Source organism: Struthio camelus, chromosome 2 (genome assembly GCF_040807025.1).
Source record: "Struthio camelus isolate bStrCam1 chromosome 2, bStrCam1.hap1, whole genome shotgun sequence".
NCBI lineage: Eukaryota > Metazoa > Chordata > Aves > Struthioniformes > Struthionidae > Struthio > Struthio camelus.
In genome coordinates, this window is record NC_090943.1 from 45,267,676 (window position 1) to 45,292,174 (window position 24,499).

General features: G+C 40.8%; 1 protein-coding gene across 5 annotated transcripts in view; it reads left to right on the forward strand.

Annotated features, from left to right (window-relative positions):
* LRRC3B (leucine rich repeat containing 3B) overlaps positions 1-24,029 on the forward strand; it is a 60,768-nt gene extending 36,739 nt beyond the window's left edge. For 4 of the 5 annotated variants that reach the window (XM_068935462.1, XM_068935464.1, XM_009687932.2 and 1 more), the window contains exon 2: positions 8,038-9,291. In XM_068935462.1, the coding sequence (XP_068791563.1) occupies positions 8,201-8,980 (780 nt within the window). In that variant the 5' untranslated portion in view covers positions 8,038-8,200 and the 3' untranslated portion in view covers positions 8,981-9,291. Of the gene's footprint in view, positions 1-8,037; positions 9,564-16,484 lie in introns of those variants that run through there. The other variant, XR_011139686.1, reaches the window with a different exon arrangement.
* Positions 24,030-24,499: the final 470 nt, after the last annotated feature.

Consider the following 24,499-nt stretch of genomic DNA (forward strand, 5'->3'; position numbering starts at 1 on the left):
TGGTTATTAATCAGATTTTTCATTTCAGTGGTAACTTCTTCTGTCTTGGCTTCTTTCTTTACAAATTCGTTGTGCTGTGGATTATCACTCTGTATTTGTGTCGCTTGGCAGTTATGCATGGAAAGGAACGGCCTTGGCCTCCCATGATTTAATACAGGGTAACGTAGTTCCCAGTTAAAAGCAAAAGTATGTGAAAGTAGATACTAAACTACCTTGGTGGCACTTTCTGCTCACATCTGTGTTTCCATGAGAGGACTCTAACCCAAGAGATGGCCTAATTTGCTGTGACCTCTAGCAGTTCATGGGGAGCTCCTCTGTGGCAAAGGATCAGGTGGAAGAAGCAGCTTTCAGCCATGCTCTGCTTCATTTTCCTTTTCCCTTCCCCATCTTACTTTGGAGTCTGTAATAGAGAGCTTATTCCTTCCAGGACTCCCTAGTGCCAAGGTATCTTCAGACAGCAGCTGTCTTGCTGGTTGCTTCATGCAACCATAGCCAACTTTACAAAGCCGCTAGCGTGTTCCTTGCTGAACGCTCCCTTCAGGTTTGCAAGCTTATTTCTACCTTGCTGACTTTATTGTCAGCACAGCTTCCCTAGCCTAATTATAGTGATGCCTTTTCTCTCTTCCCACTGTCTAGTAAGTTGCGGGAGCATTTGGATGAGCCTGAAATGAGCCTGAAGATAAAAGTACGCAGAACCAAATAAACGCCCATAAAAGCGAAGGGAAGGTCTCTTGGCAGTCTGGACCTTGCTCATCTTCTGCAGGGTGGTACCTCAAAGGCCTATTCGGTTATTATAATACATTTCCTTTTGCAGGGGGTTAGGTTTGCACTTTGCAAAATAAGAATGAGATTTTCATTTGGACAAGGACACCATCTGCAGTCACCAGATGCAGTTATTGAGATTACATTGCAAGACTTGTCACTGATTGTGCTGATAATTATTGAGGTGATCAGTGTAATTATCTTGAGATCAAGAAGGCATTTGCTGTATGATATAGTATTGCAGAATTAAGTGGAAGGAGCATCCATCGTTAGCTACTGGGTAGAGCCAGGATACAGCTCGGACGGATCGCTGGTCTTTTCCTCTTTGAAGATCATATTATTTTATAATATGGGAGAAAACTAGACCAGCAAATATTGTGAAATTGACCTTTTATGTTGAGCACGTCTTCAAATGGATACTATCGAATTTGGTCAAAACCTACTGCGTTGCCTGATCATGAAAGGCTCCTATACGTTCAGTTCATAACCAGAGTTTAGAACAGACTTTAGTCTGGGTCCCTTTGCCTGAGGAAGGCAAAGTGTTTCCGTTTCAGGTTATTTTAACCTTTGAGAGTATATATATTTTTTCTAGTGTAGATCATCTGGAGGATTGACTCAGCTGCTGCTGAGAAGGGTTTTATTGAGTATGAGTGAGACTTAGTAAAATATGGTCCCAAACTCTAAAAATGGTTCTCACTCTAATGCACAATAATAATCTAGAAACAAATGAGATGGCTTTGGGGAACTCTTTACAGGCAGTCTACAGACATTTTGTCAGTGGTGGAGCATTTCCCTTTAGCATCTGTAATATGGCTCTTGTTGTGCTCATATAGTGGTAAAAAAAAAAAAACCCACCATTTTTCAGATATGCTTGCAGAGGAGTGGCTGGTGTATTCTGAGCCTTTGTTCAATCTTCTATAGATTGTCATCCCAGTTTCTTGCAAATATAGTGTGTTCAGATGATGATATTTAGCTTATCTTATGGTTCTCACTTTTAACTTCTTTCATGTTTCCATTGCCTATGTGTATGTAACGCTTTGGTTCCTTTTTAGATGGCATAGATACACATACAAAATGTTGTTTATGTTTTGCTGCAGAGTATTCCTCTTAGGGAAGGGATGGGAGCCTTTTGTGGTCTAACTCATAGGAAAAAGACCAGTGATGGTGACAGTGGAAGACAGTGGAAGAATAAAACCATATTCAGTCTTTGTCAGGTCTTGAAAGAAAGAGGTCTAAGAGCTCTTCCTTCAATTTCCACCAGGCGTTCCAGTTTCATTTGAAGGAATATGTTGCCACAGAAGACTTCCAAGAGCATCATAGGAAAGATAGAAGGAGATAATTGCTAATATTCTTCTGTCATGGAGCTTTTCTTATATCTGCTAAGCTTCACACAATTATTTATCACTCAAGAGTTATAAAATAATTTCTGACTCGAAATGAAAAGGGAGAAAAGTCAAATACATTTTCTGACATAAACCCAACCCATCAATCTTAAAGTGCTGATTCATTTGCCCACACAGTATAATTAAGTAAGCTGTTAATCTGTAATAAGAAGTGATACATTCAGTGATCTCACAATCAGAAAGTAATTATAGCTTAAAAAGTTCATTTGGCTCTCTTTAACCATTTTATTACTCTGTAGTTGTTAAGAGAAAGTATTCATAGCTGTAAAATCTATAAACTTTTACCTACACAATTCACTTCTGCAATGAGAATTGTTTTGCCATGAACAGTTGTTAAAAGGATGCCTGTGGAGGAAGGTTTGGGGGAAGAACATATCCACTGGCATTCTGAGTCCTGTCTTAAAGGAGAATATTGTAGTTTGAGTACATTTGATGTTTCATTAGATAATGAATCCATTATGTAATTGAAGTTCAGGCTCACACTGATTAATCATGACATTTCTATTCTTCATTGAATCAGTGATCTTTTGAACTCTTTTTTTCCCCACCTCATTTGCTGTTAGCTTCTATTAATTTCTTTTCTTCCTGCTTTAGGACTTCATCTTGCCATGTTCTGAGATCCTGAAAATCTTCCACTGCCAGAGACTTTCATCTGGGGATTTCAATCACTTGGCACCCTGCAAGCAGCTCTTGGCATCTCTCCCACTTGATGCTTTATAGCGTTTTTAGTACCTGCCTTCAAGGTAGCTGTGCTCCGAAGCGGTCAGACAGCTGCACAGCATTTGAGGAATGCCAAGGAGAGATGCTGGAAAAACGGAGGTTGCCAGCACCGTGGGTCCAGAGCCTCGAGACCAGATTCTTGTTTCATATGCTAAACTAAATTGTTCCCTGACGGTGTCTCAAGGCCACAGAAAGAGTTGTGCTGTCCAGCTCTGAGTCTCTGTGCAGTTGGTGAGATTGCACTTGACTGCCGTATATACCACAGTGGCTGCCTCTGATAGTAGACAGGCTGCATTTTTTAAAGGAATTTCAAATTAATTTGTCTGGAGGAATACGCTTGATAGCCGTGAAGTTCACAGTTCTGCAGTGAGCAGAGAGCACAGAGATAAAAAGCAACTGCTGTGCTTTCCTTTGGATCCTGCTCCTTTTCCTCAGCTCCAACTTCAGGTATCATCACTTGCAGGGTCTGTACCTGCTCAGTCAGAGGCTCCTAAGGCAGTCATGCTGCTTTGGTGTAGTTTTATCATTTGTCCGTAGGAAGTGAACTTTGTGTGAATTGCTGTTATATTGACAGTATCACTTTTGAACAGTTATTAGTTAGTAGTGACTTCAGGTCACTACCATCCTGCAACACATTTAGACTAATATGTGGAAGAAGGAGGTTCACAGTCATAGGTGGGGAGGATAGGAGGCACCTCCATGCAGGTAGTCCATCTCCAGCCTAGAGGGCCAGCAGTTACTCACAGGGGTGCCTTTATTATTAATTGAAAAAAAATTGAAACAAGTGGACTCTCTGTGGAGATCTGTTGTGCCATTTGGACTTTTAAGGGTGCTGTGCCTAAAGTTAGCATGCAAGTGGCTTACTTTTCAAGTTGTAAATTCCTGGGAAAATGGTATGGCTGATTTTTTTTTTTTTCCCAATGGATGTGAACTGTACACTGGAATACTATGGCCAACATATTCTTGGGAAGTTGGGTTGTATGTAATCTTTCCACACTGTTCTTTCTGGAAACAGAAAAGTAAAAGAACTGACAGATTAAATAGCATCATTACGCAGCCTCGAGACCACCCCCTGTGGCTGATCTGTCAGGCCTCTTCCTGTTCCCTCTTCCCTTTCTTGCTTTCTCTTTTGAGCATGTACACTTCAGTAACAAAAAAATTTGCTCTCTAATCTTGGCAACTTCAGTAACCACAAATGCAAACTGTGGGCCCAGATGCTGAACATCTCTAGATAGCTGTAACCCCACGGACACTCCTGGAGTGACAGAGGCAATCTGTTTCATCAAGGGATCCAGCTTTGAAGACCAGAAGAGAGGTTATTCCAGTACGTTATGTTATTGACAGGGGAAATGGAACCGGTATCACTGAATTTCCTTCAGGGTGTGGTGTATGTGCCGTCCCGCACTCTGTGCACATGACAGGAGGCTGGTGGAGTTGCACAAACACCAGTGAAGACATAATTTCGCTTAGGGAATCTGTGCAGATGGTCATCCATGAGATGGAAATGTCTTTTGACATAAGAAATCAGCAGCAAGAACACTGATTGAACACTGGTTGTAGCCAGACTTTCTGACCTTAGAAGTCACATAAAAATCTGTAGGGGGCTGACGGCCATGCTGTCCTTTCCCACTGTGTCCCCAGACTTAACTCCCCAAGCTTGCCTTGCTCCTTCACCCTCACCACCTTTCCCCAGGATCCCAGTTATAATGTGATTGCCTCTAGCATCCCTCGTGCTTTTGGGACAGTGCTGCAGTCCCACTTCATCTTCTGGGCACCTTGCGTTCTCCTCTGCCTCTTGGCCTTCGTAACTCTTTTTGTGACCTTTGTGACCCTGCCGTGTTTGGCTTATACCTTAGATTTTCTGTGTTTGTACTTGTATTTTAGAAACGCACATAAAATGCCTTTTCATACCATGCTGGTTGTCTGTGCTTTTAGCATTGCTCTCCTTTCCCTGTGTCTTCAGTTACTATTTAATTTATTTTTCACTGCTCTCTTTATTTGTAGTTTTCTAATTCATTTGTATACTTATTTTAAATCAGTGTTCCATCCCTTTCTCTGTAGTCTTCTAGTCATCTGCCTATCTTTTGTCTTTATCCCAACCTCTGCTACCTTCTTCTGTATTTAGTGTGTTCCTATTGGAGAAAATTTGATGGGTGTCCAAGAAGCCACAAATCTTCCTCTTGACATTACAAAAGATCAGGTCCTAATTCTCTTTTTTTTTTTTTTTTAATTAGTAGGATAACTGTGAGTCAAAGAAGTCCTCAGTGTGAGTTTGGTGGTAGAACCCAAACCACAGATATCCCTTGGATCAGATATTCTAATTATGGAAGTAAACAAAGCTCCAGTTCCCCTGACTGAAGCGCTGTCCTGTTTGATTGCTTCCAGTTAATTTGCTGAGAAGTTGCTGCGCTTTATTCTTGCTCAACTAATACATTTGTTGACTGAATTATTAATTAGAGTTTTCAACTTGTATTTGTTCTTTCTAACAACTTAAAACATTGAGAGTTTTTCTCCCTATTTACTTTGTTTTCTCTTTTGAAGAGGCATTGCTTCATTAAACGCTTCCGTGCTCAATCTGTAATGCATGATCCTACTTTCTCCACTCTGAACACATTAGTGCATTAAAGAAGAAGGACTTCATTTGTCTTCAGTGAGATGAAGACGTTTCACATTATCTTTGTTCATGGGGCATTTTTGATACAATTATATGCTAAAACACTCTTTACGGTTTGGGCTGATTTTTTTTTTTTCTGACCAGGATGTTCATAATTTTTTTTTTTAGCCTGTACCGAAATGAATATAACGTTTGGTCCTCACACACTGGTGAGATGAGTGTGCTGTTTGTTGTTCTACAAAATTAAGCTCTTGAGACTACTGCAGGTCTTCGCAAAGAGCCCTCAGGGTCCTTTCAGCCCAGTCCATTTCTGCAATATGATGCAGTATTGCTAGTGAACAAACACTGTGCATAAGTAGTAGGCAGTGAGGGCATGCTTGGTGACCCTGTTGTGCTTGACGATGATCTGGGTCACTCATCTACTCTTCCTTTTGGTTCAGCACAGTCGTGACATACATAAACATGAGGGGGAAAACAATATGTGGCCATTTTAGCAGGGGACAGGCCTTCGTGCTGCAGCACCCAGCACTGCGGGAGGGAGAAGCAGATTGCCAGCGTGGAGCTGCCAGAGCGAGCAGCTGCCAGCTCCAGCTTGGCCTCAAAATGGGCTGCACATTTTAACAAGTATTTAGCACTTTTGGGCAGCCTGGGAAAAAACAACTTCTGTAGCTTGCTTCTTCTGTAACGGATTTCTTTCTGATCTGATATGAAGACTATGCATCACAGTGACCAAACAGCTTTCCAGAGGCATGGCAAGGCTACACCCAGTGCAACAGGTTTCCTTCACGTAAAGCCTGTTTGCAGGACTGTGTTTATCAGAGAGATGCTGCCTCACCTCTCTTTCCTCGTAGGGAACTCTTCATACTCTGCTTACTCCCCTTCATAACGGTTTTATATTTTCTCTTATGAAATTGCTAGCGAAGAGAAACTGCTAACAAGTTTTTATTTTTTCTTTTAGAGTAGAAGATAGTGATTTTCCTTTTATGGAGTCCAAGTGTAAACTTTCTGTTTAGGGTCTCGGGCAGTCTCTCTCTTGATCAATAATAAGTTTAAGGGTAGTGGTGATGCGGGAGGTTGCAGTGAAAGCATTTTTGGACTCTTGCATTCCCCAGCCATAGCAGTGGGGTATTCATACATTATGTGCTTGCTGTCAAGTTGGTTTTTTTTTAGTGGGGTAGCTGACATGCTAAGCATCAGCAAAAGAGTTAAGTAGAACTTTCATTATGGGTCTAAAATACTCCTTGACAGGTCTGATCCATGGTGTGGTGATGTGCCGGAAACGGCAGTTAGTTTGTGAATTCTGCAGTTCTGCAGGCAAAACTGGTTGCGATGCAATTTCATCTTTTTTCTTTTAGGATCATGAACGTCCTCCCTGCAGGGGTTTTGCTGTTCAGTGGACTACACTGTGGGTTTGAGAAAAAATTCATTTATATGTAAATTCAGCCTGAAGGCTGCGAATATCCAAGTGGCAACAGAGACAGAGGGCATGTACATGAAAACAAATGGGCCTGTTATGGTTAGAAATTCATAGTTTACCATAACAGAGGAAAAAATAAATGAGATTGTCTTTGAATTCTTATAGGTCAGCATTTCAGACTTCTGTATTTATGTTCGAATTAAAGGAGAAAATGGAAAAGCTCCTGGATATTTACTATTTTTTAAGCCAACTTGTGAGAGGAAAAGCAGAAACAATAATTTTCTTATGTTCTATTAGCATATTATATGCCATGAACGAGAGATTTTATTCTACTCATATGCATAGTCGTATAATTTTTTAATTATAATTTGGTAATTTGGTGTTTGGATTTGAGATTCTGGTCTTTGTTTACTTATTGTTCTCTTTGTTAAATGAATAGAAAACTTTCAAGAAAACTAATTTCTGTGGGTTTCACATTAATATCTAGCAAGTATTGTAAGGTACAAGAAATAAATACAATATTCACCAGCAAAAAGGAAGAGGGAGACAAGCAAGGAGACGGTGGACTTTTATGGTGTCTTTCAGCAGTATTTAGGTTACTTAATTTTTAATTGTTCATTGATTTAGTAAAAATTTTTCCTTTAATTGCTTTAATTTAGATTTAAAATGGCATAAATTATTTTGAGATAATTTCATGTAAACCACCACAAATACCTGATTTATTTGTTATTGTTGCTGGAGATCCAGCTCTAACTCCTATTAATTAATCCTCTGCTCTAGTAAGGAAAAAGGTAATTCAGTTTTATGGCTGTTGTTTTAGGAAGGTCTATGACAAAAACAAACCAGTGACTGCAAATAAGTATTAAAGCCCAGACCTCTGCAATTTGGAATAAGCGTAGTCTGTCCTCTTAAAGATGTGCTGGGGATTTATGTACTAAACTCAGATTAATGCTAATAGGAGCTACCCGAATGAATCCTTTGGTGCACTGGTAGGCTGGGATAACGGATCATTCAGCAGTGCCTTTCACTTTGCCTCCTCCCTTTTTTTTTTTTTTTAATGAAGACAAAATTGGGATTAGAGCTTATAGTATAAGGAACTTTTCTTTTCTTCCTCTCCGTAGGTGTGCTTTTAAGAAGAGTACTGACCATGAGGAAACGCACGTGTTAGGCCCTTTTTACTAATCCCACTGAAGAAAATGAAGCTACGTTTCAGCTTTGTGGAGCCTTTTCCCACCACTGTTGGCTGAATGAGAAATGGTGATGTGATTATGCTGACATCCCAGCATGCATTTGGTAGACCTGTGGTTAACTCGTTCCCTCTCCATGTGTCTGCTCTTACAAAGTTTTGTCCTCATGATACTGTGCTTTCATTCTGCCAGTATGTGCCCGAAAGGCTGCCTTTGTTCTCACTCGGGAGGTTTAAACGTCAGTTGTAGCAATGCAAACCTCAAGGAAATACCCAGAGATCTTCCTCCAGAAACAGTCTTACTTTATTTGGACTCCAATCAGATAACCTCTATCCCAAATGAAATTTTTAAGGACTTGCATCAACTGAGAGTCCTCAATTTATCAAAAAATGGGATTGAATTTATAGACGAACATGCCTTTAAAGGGGTGGCAGAAACCTTGCAGACTCTGGATTTGTCTGACAACCGGATTCAAAGCGTGCACAAAAATGCTTTCAACAACTTAAAGGCCAGAGCCAGAATCGCAAACAACCCTTGGCACTGTGACTGCACACTGCAGCAGGTGCTGAGGAGCATGGCATCCAACCATGAGACCGCCAACAACGTCATCTGTAAGACGTCTGTGTTAGACGAACATGCTGGGAGACCCTTCCTCAATGCGGCCAACGATGCTGACCTCTGTAACCTTCCTAAAAAGACTACCGACTACGCCATGCTGGTCACCATGTTTGGCTGGTTCACCATGGTGATCTCATACGTGGTTTATTACGTGCGGCAAAATCAAGAGGATGCAAGGAGGCACCTTGAGTACTTGAAATCCCTGCCAAGCAGGCAAAAGAAACCAGACGAAGCTGATGACATTAGCACTGTGGTATAGTATTCTGAACATAATGACTGCCTTTACGATGGAAATTAGGTTTGGAGGACACTAAAACCAGAAGGTTTACGTCTAATGTTCATTGTAATCATTAAGACTTTTTTTTTTCAGTTTAACTGAATTACGCCACTGTTGAGCTTTCTAACAGAGAGTTTGTTTGGGCGGTATATTTTAATTGTTTCTCTGATGGTATCCTAAAGCAAGTGAATTGATATGTAAAACATTAGTTTAGACCCATTCCACTATTTAATAATGAAATTTATTTTTTTAATTTAAAAACTAAATAAAAGCTGAAATTTGAACCATGTAAAGCAGAGTAATTTATTGCTCAGGAGGCAGTCCAGTGGCAGAACATGTTGGTTTGACCAGGTCAGGAGGCAGTAGGTTATCCGAGACCGGGGCCTGTCCCCAGGAGCGAGCTGAGGAGCCGGCGAGCGGTGACCATCCCACGGCTTGCAGCGTGCCATGGGGCGGGCGCACAGGCCAGCTGGCCACCAGGGTCCTGTGCCCGGGGTGATAGCCACTCGAGCCAAGGGGAGGCCACCCGAAGGAGCTCGCCTTTAAGGATGCCTCGGCCAAGTGGGTGAGTGCACGGGAACATTGGTCATGTCAAAGCCCTCTGGGGGATTTCACCAGGTGTCGGTGTGCATAGGTGTATTTGTCTAGCATGGGGAGAAGTGAGGTTTGTGACAAGATCTCTTGCTCCTGCGTCACCTTTCAGCTGGGGACGTGGCGCCAGCTTTCATGAGCACCCTGCGTGGACGTCCCACAGTGACGCGTGCCTGCAAGCTAGTGAGGACAGCGCCAAGGATGCGGCCTTCTTTAAAATAAGCAAAATAAGTGAATATATAGCCCAGGCATTGTGTATCAGTGAGAAAGTATTTATAGATGATTTTATTGATAAATGCTTAGGAAAATAAAAAGCTCACGCAGTGAAACTCAGCCTTGAATATAAATTGAATGTTTTAAAGCTTTGCTGTCTTTGAAAACGTCATGGATTTCTGTCTTTCACAGATAAACTTTATGAAGGGATCAAATGCACAATAATGTATTCTTCTTGTCCTTTTTCACTATAGTAAAGTGATACTTATGTCTGGGTCCCTGTAGGTCTAGTATAACTGGCATTGGAATATGGGTTATAGTGATGCTGCTAAAGTGCTGCTTTGCAGAAAGAAGTGTTAGAGGACAACCTTAAAAACTTTCAAAAAACTCCAGAGGGTAATATCTCCCATTAGGTTATCTATTATTTCTGTATATTCTTTTAAATTTTAGAGGGCACAAGGTTATTTATTTTATTTCTTTCAGAACATTATTAAAAGAAAATTATCTCTAAAATTTAGTCCATTTAGTCTCACCAAAATTTGGTGAGATCACAGGAAAAAAAAAGACTTAATTCTTTAAATGTGTATCGAAATAGCTTTTTTATGTTATCCTTGTGGGCTGAGTTCTGAGGAGAACTGATAAACTGGTATATTGTACCAGCTATATGCAAAAACACTATTGAACAGAACATATCTGCAAGTGGATATGCACACACCACCTGCAGTGCCTCTGCATAGGCTGAGCCAAGTTCTTTTCTCATATAATTCTCCTAATTTCTGTAAAATCTCCTTTCGGGAAAAAATTTATCTTTTTTCTGTTGCTGTGATACCTGAGCAGTATTTTGGATCCCTGCTAGTACATTTCTGGTGTGGTTTTACACTAGCTGAGCTTCTGGCTCTAGGTGTTGTAAATCCTGACCAAAAACAATTTAAACTGAGTTAAGCTGCACTCCAGCAAACTTCCGGCTGATCTGGAAAAGGGAGTTAATAATGTGCTGACCGCATTCATAGACGATGAACAGCTATCCAGGATAGTCCAGTCTGCAGCTTATTGTGATGAAGTGCAGAAGGTTCTCACATTTCTGAGCTGTGACATGATGATAAAATGAAGGTTGAGTTTAGCGTGACTAACTGCAAAGTGCTGCACATGGGTTTTCCTGAGCTATGAACACAAGAATATTCTCTAAATTAGTTATCATCACGTGTGAAAATGCATCCTTGAGGCACAGGGGGCAGTTCCTCAGTGATCAACCAGAAAAAATTATTGGGAGGGAAATAGCCAGCCAAATGGAACAGCGCTCTGGTGCTGTGTAAAACCTGGGTGCACCCACGTCTGGAAGATTACATTCAGTTCTGGTTCCCCTCGTCTCCAAAACAAAATAAATCTGTGTACTAGAACTAGAAAAGAGGCAGAGAAAGGCAATGAGATGATCAAGATAAGAAATGATTTCTTCAGGGAAAGAGATCAAATAGACTGACTCTCTTCAGCATGGAGATGCCAGAGGAAGAGATGATGAAACCTGGAATGATGTGTGAAAGTCCTTCCAGAGAAGGACTGCTCACTCCTCCTTGCACCAGAAATAGGGGCAATTCTGATTGAGAATTATCAGGCAGCAGGTGCTTTGTTGAAAAACTATATTTTTAAAAGTATTTTTTGTTACAGAGCGTGCATTTGAAAGATAAAACATGCCAGAGGTATTTAAACTACCAACATGGTGTAGGTACAATTGCACTCAGAAAGCCTCTGATCTGCTTATTCCAGCAGGCAGGGAGGGTTTGCCTAGGAAGGGCTCGCAAGTATATGCTCTGTTTCTCATAGTCCTCTCCGAGGTGCTGCTGCGGGTCCATGTTGAAGAACAGCAGGTAAGCTTGCTTTCACCACGCGTGGCAGCTCTTTCACGGCGGGTGAGAAACCAATTGCGCTGCGCTTCCTTCCTTGGGAAGCAGGAGGGGGTCGTATTGTTGTGTGGAAAAGGAGCTTTCACAAGCGTAGAATGGGAACGGAGCCCAGGAAAGGCAAAATTGCATTTAACCGTCCGTGTCTTGTTGCGGTGAACCCCAACGCTAACTGCCAGATAGCGTTCAGGCGCTCCGCGCTGAGTTGTGCCGAGACTACATTAACTAAAAGAACGACGGTTTTTCATCACTAACCTGTGGGAAAGCTAATCAGAGGTCTCCTGTGACACATCAAGGGATTTCCATACTACCCTTCTAACTCGCCTTGTGGTCCATCCCAAAAGAATGGGGATTTCCCTACTGACTGTTTATAAAATCCTGAAGACTTGATTTTTATAAAGAAATCTGTTTTGATTACTGTCTGTTTTTTCAAGTGAAAACTGGTGCGATGATACAATGAAAGTATGACTACTTCACAGGGCCGATCATAATTAGGAAATACCCTAATGTCTTTCGGTTTTTGTTTGCTCGAGTCAGTTAATGCAGCAAGTGAAACCAAACAAGTGTCAAATACACGCTGTATGTATGTCAGTATACGAAGCAGGTGTTTTATGTGCGCCGATGCATATATGAAGATATATATGTGTAGTTCATTCTTATTTTCTTCAAATTCTTTCTCATTTTCCTCCAGTTAGTGTGAGCGGGGTTGGATGTGTGTACACACATGTGCACGCAGATAAAACAGGAACCTCTTTGCATGTTTTCATTTCCCCTATTTAATCCTGAAATGCATTGCTTTGTTGCTTTGAAGACCTGACTTGTGCTGCTTGTGAGCCAGCTGCAGCTCTGTCCTCAGCCTTGATGGTGTCCCCCTTCTCGTCCCAGCAGCAGCTGCACGTGGCAGGAAAGACGACGGGGTGATCAGCAACGCTCGTCCTCTTTCTGTCTTCCCGAAATCCTTAGTCACAGCCATCAGTTCCACAGCTCTAAGAAACCTTTTTGAACACTGTCTTCTTTTCCTTCTGGCCCACAGAAAGCAAGACAATTTTCTCAACAGAACAATGGTTAGGTGAATGGTGCAATGCCTTTTAACTGAAGGGTGCAAACATGTGACTAGTGTCCCTGGATCAATTCTCCTCTTCTGCATTTGTTAATGAGTAGTTCTTGGCATTACTGTATATTTAGCTATGTTTTTCTCCTAGGAGATAGTTATCCCTCCTGGAGGCATTTTCTTGAGATGATTCTGAATCTGAATACAGCTGTTAAAAACAACAAAAGCTCCAAAATGAAAATGGATGGTTTTAAGCTGTTGCTTTGAGGTTTCAAATGCACATTGTGAGCATCCTGCTTATTTGGTGGGGCAGTTTGTATGCAGAATTCATAAAGAAACAACAATCCCCAAGGCTTGTTAGTGGCAGATTAAACTGGGCATTGAGTGAAAAAAAAACTAACAACAAAAATCCGTGTGCTGAACAATCTGTTTAGATATCTTTATCCCTCATAATTGTTAGTCTTTATCTCATAGAGTTTATGATCTCTAGCCTTGTACACAGCTCCATCTTCATTTGAAAAAAACAGGTCTTTTTAAAAACACATCTGACCTACCAGTGCTGAACTGAATTATTAGTATTTAAAAAGCAATAGAAATTTAACATTAGCTAAACGATGTCTGCACTGAGTTCTGCTTGCCTGTCTGTATATCTACATAAAAAATATTCAGACACATATAAAAAATATATACTTTTTTCCTGACATAGGTGTAGCTATAAGACTATGCTCTGATCTGCTCTGGAAGATTGTAATGTAAAGAAATGACCAAGGAAAATTTGGAAAGGAAAAACAAACCCCAGAACTTTCAGGTCTTCTTCATAAATCAAAGGTGAACAAAAAAAAAAAAAAACCACACACAACCCTAGCACAAGCTATTATTGTTTCTTCCTTTGAGGATTAGCTTTGTCCTCAATACTGCATTTCATGGCTTACGAATTTTTATTTCTGCACCTAAGCCAGATTTGCATTCAGTTTCTGCAAAGACTCTCCTATATATTCTTGGCAGCAGAGAATACTGAGGCATATCAAGTTGGTAGAAAAAATTAACTGTGAACGCCACTAAACTCTCTAGGCAATATTTCTATACCCCATTAATTAAATTTTGTTGCAAAGGAAGCTATTTGTTGAATTAAGATCGTGCTAGAGAAATTTCAGATTCTTCCGGGTGCATACTGGCTTTTATATGCTTAATGCAACTCTTCAAGGAGCAACCAACACATCTTTTTGCTACCCTGTTTCAGGAGCTACTGGTCTGGTTGCTATTATAGAACCAGAAATCTCTTATTTCTGTCCTGATGAAGCCACTAGGAAGAGAGCCACTCTGACACCTAGAAAATCAGCAGAGCTGCGGTGGCTCTGCCCATTTCCCAGTTTCCACTGTACTTTACATACTTTCTCCCTCTTTCTTTCTCTCCTTCTTTCTTAGGGACACGGCATACAGCAATATGCTCCTGGGAGTAGCGTGCTCAGATTCTAACATCAGCAGTGGCAGCCACGTTGTTTTAGGCCATGTGTAAAAGGAGGCAACATTTATCAATTCGTTTATCAATAACGTTTATCAGTTCTCTTGAAGTGACTCAGTTACCCTTTGCGGTAGGTAGGCCACAACTTAGGATCCTGTACAGCTAGTCCCTTACTACCATAGTTTGTTTTTTTTTTAATAGGGCATCCCAACATGATCATGAGGCCAAATTGCCTGGGTAAGCCAATTTCATGGATACTTTTCAACAGAATGATACAAGCTGGTTGTGGAACATCAAGATCTCCAGTACTATAAACTGAAAAACACCGGCATATCCAGTTTTATTTTCAAGAAGGTGGTATCTAACCGCATCTCAGCTATACTGGAAATGTTATTCTTTTTCTCCTTTCTTCATCCTATGTTGTTTAATATTATCTTTGTGATTGAATAACCTTTTAATGTAGTTGTCATAGGTCTTCATATTGAATCTTGAACAAGCTCATTTTCATTTATCAAAAATTATTTCCTATTGCTATGAATGGTGGACTTCACAGGGAAATAGTTGCATGAATGGGCATAGTTTTGCTCTTTTCTCATGGTTTTTACAAGATTCTTGACCTGATGAGTATACTGGAGTTTTCTACAAAAAAATAGATATGGCGTGTATATGCAAGCTTTTTTAAAAAAATAAAATGCCTGATTAATAAATTGAGAATGGGGAAGATACTATATTTTATTATAAAGTTCTAAAGTAGAAAAAAATGCTACTTCTTTTGGACAAGACTCCGTGCTAGGTAAAGTATAAAGTTACTCTTTTAAAAGATAAACTTTCCAGAACCTGGAAGCACTTATTTCTTTTCAATAACTGTGGCAATCCTGAGACTGTAGTTGGAAGCATCATAGTAAATGCAAATCGTAGTGCTGGAAGTAATTAATTTTAAATAAGATAAGAAAAGATGAAAATAAAAAAGAAAAGGAAAAGAAAAGGAAAAGAGAAAAGGAGAAAAGAAAAGAAAAGAGAAAAGAAAAGAGGAAAGGAAAGGAAAGGAAAAATTAAAAAGAAAAGACAAGAGAAAAGAAATCTCTATTTTGATTTATCACAGTGTGTGTCCTGGCCCAACTTGTGCTTTCTTTGTTAGCTAACTTCCTTCCTGATTCCAGGAATACAATTTCGTCCTTATGTAAGATAGTAAGAGCTTTGCCATTGCCTTCAGTGGGATCAGCATTTCTCCAATAAATACGTTATAGATGTGAAATGACCTGAGCGATTGTTCTGGTGATAGTTTTTGTACTTAAGGGGTTAATATGGATTTAATCTCCAAATAATGCTATCACATAGTTTTGCAGTGATGCCCCCTCAGTGGTGCCTCCCATCTACAGTGCTAATGGGGGACTAGCATTTTCTTATTCCGGTGGCAAACAACAGTGACAATTGTCTTAACTTTCTATTGTTTGATAACAAAAAGATGGTGTCTTTTTGTATTTGGCTGTACAAGGACCTATCTGGTCCTTGTCCACATACACATGTATGTGTACAAGTGCACACTTTTTCTGTGTAAAGAAATAGTATTTAAGTAGGTTGACTGTATGTTACTAGCTTCCAGTAATGTGTCACTGTTCAGCCAGCATCACCCACAATGTTACTGTCTAGCAAAATTGCTGGAGGCATCAGGCTCCTGGAAAATAACCACCATTATTGTTTAAATGGTTGTATCCCAGTATTTTTCCACAATTACTGCTGTTCTGCACCATTGTGTCCTCAGTGAACAGCACTGTGGAGGTAAGCAAAAAGCTGTCTTTGAAGGAACAAGCTCTAAATTTTCAGGCTCTCCTAGGGGGTTGAAGGAAAGGTCTTTCATGGAAACTACCTCAATTAACGACACAACAATGCATAGCTGTGGACCTGAGGAGACCTGACACACATTCCACGCCTGGCTGCTGCCTGCCTTAGTGAATAGCTGCTGTACTTAGCACAGTGGGCAAATGGTCTGGGCTGAGAAGGGTGAGTCATTCATAGCTGAGCTGCTTTTCCTGAAACCCCACAGAAATGCAGTGATTAAATATGCTTTATATTTGGAAAACTCTATGGGCAAATTCTTAACTGGTGTTGAAATGCTTTTTCTTCTGATGCCAGTAGATTTATCCTGACACAACATGGTACAATGACTGCAGGTATGGCAGCCAGTTTTAGCTAGTAGAGGTGTATGGATAATAACTACTCATATTACCTGAGTACAGTATTAGGTGTCTAATGAATGTATGCTTTCTGCTGTAGGTGTTGGATTGAGCACAACAGAGAACCTAGTGTACCACCTGAAAAAAGGTCTACAAAAGGTCCTGCGTGGTCTGGCTGATGATCTGGAGAGCGGACAGGCGGCATCCCTCACTACAGGCCTGAGGAAGCTGCTTCTGATGAACTTGGTTTGAAAGAGCTGTTCTTACCCCTATGGAAGTGTCATCAGTTCATGAAACAAGGACTCCAGCTGTTCCTGCCTGCTGTTGGCGTGCATGTGAGTGCATGTGCAGGGGTGCAGTAACTTTCAACTCAGCTAGGTCTTGCTGGCAGGAGAGTAAGAACTTAAATGCCCTGCTCTGGTGCTTAGTGTATATCCTGGTGAAGGGCTTGGGTGGCAGCAATAACCCAGGAAACTATCTACAGGCTTGTTGGTGAATGGGGGGAGAAGGGGACATAGGATGCTAGATCCTGATCGTGTGCTATTCCACTATTGATTTAAAAGACTTTTGATTAATATAGGTCTTCTGTTCTCCTAGTCACATGACACTGGAACCTTTCCTGTACAAATGAAGACACAGTAATTAAATCATTACTTCTCGTTACCATAACGCAGAAGCACTTGGTTACTGCATGTTTTATATCATGCCTGAGTCTGCCAGGTTGCTTTTGCCCAGCTCCACCTCCCCAAGGCAAGGATTCAGCCAAGTCCTCCATGCTTCCCTGGCCACCTCCAGGGCATCCATCTCTGGCCAAACCAAATATTGTTTGCCTGACAGCTTAGCTTATGGGGGTTCCCCGTTTCCTTCAGTGGCCGCATGCTTACTGCAAACTGTCCAGCTATCTGTCAGATATTGTGCATGTCCACCTGTAAGCTTCATTTCCTATCAGAGAGCAATGGTCAGGTGATTGGGGCGGGAGGCAGCAAGGTTGAATGTAGTGGGAATCTCCTCCTTGTGCTCCCAGGAAGAAAGGAGTAGGTGAGGTAGTTATAAAAGACCTGATTTGAAGGGGTACTGGAAGGCCTGGAGAAGTCAGTAAACCCCCCAAACCCAGTACTCTGTTTATTAGAGAAGCACTGAGCTATCTGCAGAGGAAAGAAAGAGATGGGAGAAACTGAGGTAAGACAGACCTGGTGAGGATATTTGAATGGGGATATTCATTCATCTGGGAAGCTGCTGATGGGGGTGGGGGGGTGCAGAGGGAATTCCTCAGCCCATGGCCGCTACCCTTGCTGTTGCTGTAACTGGTTTCCCACTTCCCGTAATGCCACTATATGTCCCTTCTGCAAGCTCTGGAAAGCACATCTGGGACAGAGTAGCAGTGCGATGGAGCTGAGGTCTCCGTACTTGAAGGTCAGCGATGTGAGGAGCACACCAGCAGCCTGGAGCCGGCAGGGAGGTGTGCACATCCAACCGAGCGCTGAGACAAAGTGCCAATGACTGTGGTGGCCCTGAGCTGATGGGCCACCATGGCACGCTGACACCCCCACGGCTCACTTGATGCTTGCCTCTTCCTTGCCTCAGCCTCATCAGCTTCGGAGAGGAGCAGTATTTTTCCCTCTCAGGCAGAGAATTGTAAATAATGTTCTTGCTCTGCTGTCCCACAGAAGGGCATTTAAACCAGTTGCACATGTTTTTGGAAACACAGAGAATATGTAATGAAGGAGGGAACAGGCTGTACAGATCAAGTCATCCCTGTCATGCTTCTCCTTGCATTGTCTGTCCTTTTAAAAATTCATCTGCTAGGAGACCACTTACCCATGCTATAATGTCTTCCTGGATGTAATCCAAAAGCATAGAGGGTCAGATCCTTACCTGCAGTAGTTTAATGCAATTCCATTAAAATCAAAGGAACTATTCTCATTTATCACAGGAAAGGTCCTCTTGCAGAATGCATTTTAAACTGCCAGCATCATCACTGAGCATGAGAAAGAAACCCTTGATAATTTGGGGGAAATGTTTGGCCAATCTGGTTTAAAGGTATTTGTTTATTCATATTTCAGTTATACCAAGACGTTCCTATGAAGGAAAAAGCTACTGATACAAGGTTCGGGGTTGGCACAAGTCTCTTTCAGCATAGACATAAGTTGTCAGGGCTAAGTAGAACGAGAAGAAAAGGGACTTGTACCTCCCCTCAAATGAGGAGAGCTCCAAGGCCTTGTAGGTAACAAAGAAAAGCTCATTTTTAATTATGATCTTCACTGAATATTGAAAAGGTCATGTACTTTCATCAGAATATAGAAGGAAAAGGAACACATACATGAACTCCCACCTTTAAGGAAGTAGAGCTCCTGGCTCTTAGCCCAAAGGCTGGGGAGGCCAATATGACTAGTGGTTTTTCCCTTGAGTATTCTGGTATGATATTAAAAATGTCATCATTACACTGCAAGGGCAGTAGAGCAAGGCTAGGAAAGAGCAATTATAATGCAAATATAAAGTACAGGGGACAGGTGAAGACCTGAATTTCTCTTTCTTCTTCTTGTATGAGCATGGTACTATACCACAAGGAAATGGAGGCAGAAGATGACAGAAGCCTGTGTGTGTTTTCAGAAGAAGGTTGATCTATTATGACCGTATTAGTTTTGCTATTTAATTAGTCTCTAGAAAGATTACAGTGGAGCATTTAGACCACCTGAATAAATACATACATGGACGTATATATATATATATATATATATATACACACACACACATATATACACATATGCTCATACATATATTTATTGTGTGTATGTGTGTGTCTGTTTATGTGTGCATATATGGCAGTGCAAGCTGAAGGCTCCTGAATGAGTGGAAATTTACTTCTACTTAATCATATTTACCTTTTTTCCCCCTCCCCTCAGTTTCTTGCTGTCTCACCAATTCCTAGCATATTGCTATGGCTAAAACTTTCCTGGGCTTTTTTCACTTCATGTCAATTCATTGGCAGTGGACATGTTCTGATTAGCAAATTTCTAAAACTGAACTTGTGAGGTGCTGTATCTTTCGTGTCAAACTACAAATGTATTCTTCAGCTGACTCAAGGCATACCTCCCTACCAGTCTGTTTTTTGGGGAACCCTTGCCCAACAAGATTTAAAAGATTTAAACATCTTTCAAAATACCAGTCTCAGGCTTTGTCTTAACTTAAAAACTATACATTTTGATCAGAGGTTAATTAAATCCAGTGGTTATAATTCTACTATTATGTCCCTTGCTTCTATGAGGAATTTACAGAGGAATAGTTTCCAACCATCATCCTGCTTTTAAAGACAATCTTGTTTTGCAGGCATATATAACTTGTTTTAGATACAGTAGCCAACTCTACCTAAGATCCTTATCACTGTCAGGGAAATGAAAATTTCTCAGAGGCTGTTATCACTATAAATTCCACGAAATACAATAGAGTACTGTAACTGTAAAGCCTTGTTTCCGGCTCCCTGCCTCTTCTAGGATCTCATCATTTTTAAATGTGAATGTTATGGATGGGAAGGCTGTCTGCTGAGTGCTTGGTATCAATAAAGAGTGCCAAACTCCAGATGAAATGCAGGAGTGTTGCTCAACTCTTAGACACGTGTACGTTGGTAAAGGTCACCTGTAAAGGAAAAGATGTATGGAAAGGTGTTGACAAAACAAATGGTCCTATTTTATTTTTTTCCCTTTTCTTGTTTCTCCCTTTTAAAATTCAATTTCTGCCTGGGCTGCAAGATTTTATAGTGACAGGAGAAATAGGGAAGTGGTGAATTGCACAGCCAAACGAGTTTAATAAGAGGCAGGAAATGACTTTTAATCAGACTGCGTCAAACTCTGTTAACGTTTATTTCTCTTCTCTGGCTAATTAATGTTAGATAAAGGAGATCTTTAATAAGTCTTTAAAAACAGTCTTGCTTCTTCTTTATGACGTAAGAAGTCAAAATATACATCCTTTTTCAAGGCTTCGGACACCTTGAAAGGCTGAACTCCAGATATTGCAGATAGATCTAAGGTATGAGTAAAAGAAACTCAGAAAGGATTTAGCTTTATACTCTTTTCTGTCTCTTTACCCAGCAGCCATAATTATCCATCAGATAGAAGGCAAACACCAGCTCCATAAAAAATAGATATATTCTCTCATGTCAGCTATAATGGATGGAATATTTGGTGTACTGGTTCTATTTGCTGCTTTTGTTTGTTTAAATTCCCCAGAGTTTCAAGCTGATCTGTGTTCCAGCTCTAAGTATGTGTATTAGGACCAGATTTACAAAACCTCAAGAAGAAGTTTGATTGAGATATTGTGAATCTGACCTTAATGAGGAGACTTAGAGCTGGATTATTCAGATTGTTTTGGAACGCAGAGGAGTTAAAAAAATTGCCTTCCAGAACACAGTTCTTCAGGATTTTCTTAATTAAGTTGGAGTTAGTTTAGAAATACCTATTGAGGAATGGGGTGAAGGACAGAAATCAAAGCTGCTTTCTTTTAACTAATAGGAACAAGTCTTCATTTTAAAAGTGCAGGGCAGATGGGGGAGTGAAGACCAGCCCAGGAGGCCTTTGCTGAGTGCAGTACCAAGACCTATAGCAGGGGCAGCTGCTTCGGTGGGTGTCTATAGGGATCCCGCTGCTGGATGGTATCGTTCCAAAGGGGCAGGAATCTAGCAGGTACAGACTGCTCTTCTTCAGCACCTCATGAGGCGAGTTTTGCTTTGTTTCAGTTTTTCCTGTCAGCCACTGAAAGCCAGGTTTGATCCTCAGGATTGGTACAGAGCCCCAGCAGGGGCTATGGCCTGGGGAATGTACTGCAGATAGGTGCAAATCCAAGCTGTGAGAAATAGTACATCTTCTCTATCCACCTCAGATCTGTAATGACAGCAGGTGCATTCAGAGAAGCAGTTGCATACTTTGAGGATGTTGTTTTCTAAATGGCATGTGTGTGTTAACCATACCAGTTGTGCATGTGATTAGAGGAGCTCCAGTCTTGTGAGAAAAAAGCCTAAAGAAATCATCTGGAAAGCATGCAGCTTGCCAGTGCCCACTTTTAAAGAGGGATGCTGCTTTTGGATCATTTTTTCCAGGACTAGCTCCAGGGGAAATCTGCTCTTACGTGGGTGACTCAAATGAGGATTAAGGGGTTCAAAAAATCTGAATGCTTGGCCTGTCACTAAAACTAGAGGTCTCAGTGTCAGACATCATATCCTAGTGGAGTCTGCATTAACCATCTGGCCAGGAAAATCTAGCTTTATAAATACATAATATACTAAAGTATTCCCATTTTGCCCATTAAATTCAGCATGAGAAACTGTTCGTGCATCAGCAGGCTCTTCAGCTGGAGCTGATGGCAGAACCATTTGCAGTCTACTCGGAGACAAGTTTCAGAGGCTGGTGATGTGTGTGTGAGTCTCTGGTTTCACCTTCCTCTCTTATTTTTGCAGTTAGAGGTTGGGGAAACACCAGAAGACCTTAAGGAATGGGACCAAAAAATACATTATGTGGCAAAACTTAGGTTTAAGGTATTTTACTGTGTTCCCTTAATGTACCCAGCAGTCTGAACTATGTTCTCTCACCGAAGATCTGCCAATGTTGGGAACACCTCCTAGGGCATTTCACTGCTGGTTAAATGGTGTAGCTGAGCAAAGCAAATGCAATGCTCTGTATAAAGGGGAATGAAATATGCCCTTCTCTGTCCTCTGTACCATTTAAAAAATCCTGATGTTCGCACAAGGGTTTCTGTTTGTTTTTATTTTTAATTAATTTATCCATGATCTTATATTTCTCGGTCTTCAAGCACATTTGCACTTCCTCTCCTCTGTTAGCATGCCTTTTACAAAAGTGGAAAGATACTTTCTCCTCTTAGACTTGTGGATATAGCTGAGAAAAAAGGAAAAAAAGAAGAAGCAGATAAGCTTTTGTAAGCTGCAGAACCTGCAGAAATGCTTGCTTGTTTGTTTTTCCCCCAATTATGTCAGTTGGCCTACAAAAACATGTCAGTTCCTCCTACATACCTTGCCAGGGGCCTTATATCATCACAGCTAAAAACAATGCTGTTGCTGTTTAAAAGAATGTGATGTTTTCAACTTCTGAAAACAACTAGTATACGTACATAATAGTATATAATGCTCCTGGTACTGTGAGTATATAATGCTCCTGTGTCCTATATCTGTGCTGGAAAACACTGGTTACTAATCAAGCTCTTGTTTTAAGAGCCTGTCTCAAAAGATCCTCAGCTCTACGGGCCACATTTCTATCCTACCTTTACTAGGTAACTTTGTTCTAGTCTAAAGTCAATATTGAAGCCTGGCTTTTCCATCAAACTGGAGAAAGCACAGAATGGTAAATATGTAAAAAGTGGGATTTCAAATAATTCAATTTGAATGTTTTTCGCTGCATGGTCAGAAAGAGTATTCCCATTATTACCCAAAGATGTTTGCACAGATTTGCTAATCAGGTCTTGAATTGCCACAGACTTGTTCTGCAATCCTGCATCACTTCAGAGCCTTAGACACCCCTGTCTCTAGGAGAAGAGACATAAACACACTGTGAGGCTTCCTTAGCATTTCTCTGCCACTGCAAGATCCTCAGACCCTTTCTCACGACTGTTTGCAAGGTTAATAGCAGAGTTTCCAGTGAAGCACAAGACTGTTGTGCATAGAAGGCAGAGTATTCTCATTTCAGTTTGTACAGATTCACTCTAGACAAGACACGAACAAAGTGCTACATTAATAAGATGTAATGAAAGCAGCGTGTGGTGACGCAGTGTGTGACTAGCTGGATGGTTGCAGATATTTTTAAAATGCTTAAATATAAATAATCAAACCGTTGATATATTTTTGCTGCTCATCAGATTTCTCATTAGCCCTTGCCACCATCCTGTGAGCTTTGCAGGGACAACCGATGATGCATTTGATGCCGGACAAGGTAGCTGTTTCACAGAACAGCTCGGCAGGAATATTTCAGGTAAAAAGAAAAACATGAAAGAATCTCTAGGACATTTCTGGGCAAAACAAACCAAAGGGAAGATATTAAGAGAAGGAGAGGAATTATTGCTACATTATCCTATTGCACAGTGTTTAATGACATTGCAGCACAGGATTCAACTTAGTGCCGAGTCTCTGCTTGGCTCTCAAAGAAGATTTCTAAGCATCTGAGAAGAGCTGGTTCAAAATGATGTGCGAAAGTTTTAATTTTTTTCTGGAGAAATTGTTGCTGTTTTGCAAACAGCTCCAAGTACTGTTGAAATTGTCTTGATTTCTTCTTTGTTCTGCTGTTTGAAGAAAACTGTGTATGTTACTTTACTACTCTTTTGAATTATTAAAGGGTAACCTTAAGGCATATATGTTACTTCTATTTCATTTTAGCCTATTCAGCTGCAAATCAGGCCCTTGGATCGAAGTTGTTGGTTTTTTTGCTGGTTTAAAAATTCATCGGCTTTCATTTAAAGCCAATGGCCATAATGCTTCCATAATGCCTTCTGGCTGTCCTAGTCCTCCAGAAATAATATATGCTTACAGCTTTTATTTTTCTTTGGAAAGGCTGGGAAGTCTATTTTGTGAGTAAACACATTTTCAAAGCTATTAAAAGTTTGAATTAAACAGTCTGATTTTTGTGCTACCGAAATCGTTCCTTAGCTAACTTGGTAGACGTGTTTAAAAAGAAAATAAAGCACTGTCTACCATTTATCATCATTACTCTGTTGTATTAAAATACACCATTTTGAAATGGTTCATAAAAGGCTGCTCACCTGTGAATGCGCAAAATGGATGCAACGATCCAGCAATGTATCTGAGGAGCTGGCTCCACTACAGGGTTTTGCATTTAGCCACTGTGGGAGGAAAACAGTTCTGGATGCAATTATTCATGTGCCTCATGAAGTCTCAGCAGTCTAAGGTCCTACTTAAATGGAAGTTGCAGTCTCAGTAGGCTTAAACCTGCATAGTATTGTTAAAGTTCACGGATTTACAACAGCAAGGGTATTGCTCCGTGTCTTCATGACAGTGGCAATGGTAACGCTGAGCTTGGCTTCCTAAAGCATAACAACATTGTAAGGAAATAGTCTCGTCTCGGATATCCAGGGATGAAGTTACTCCTTCCGTGGACTAGCTGG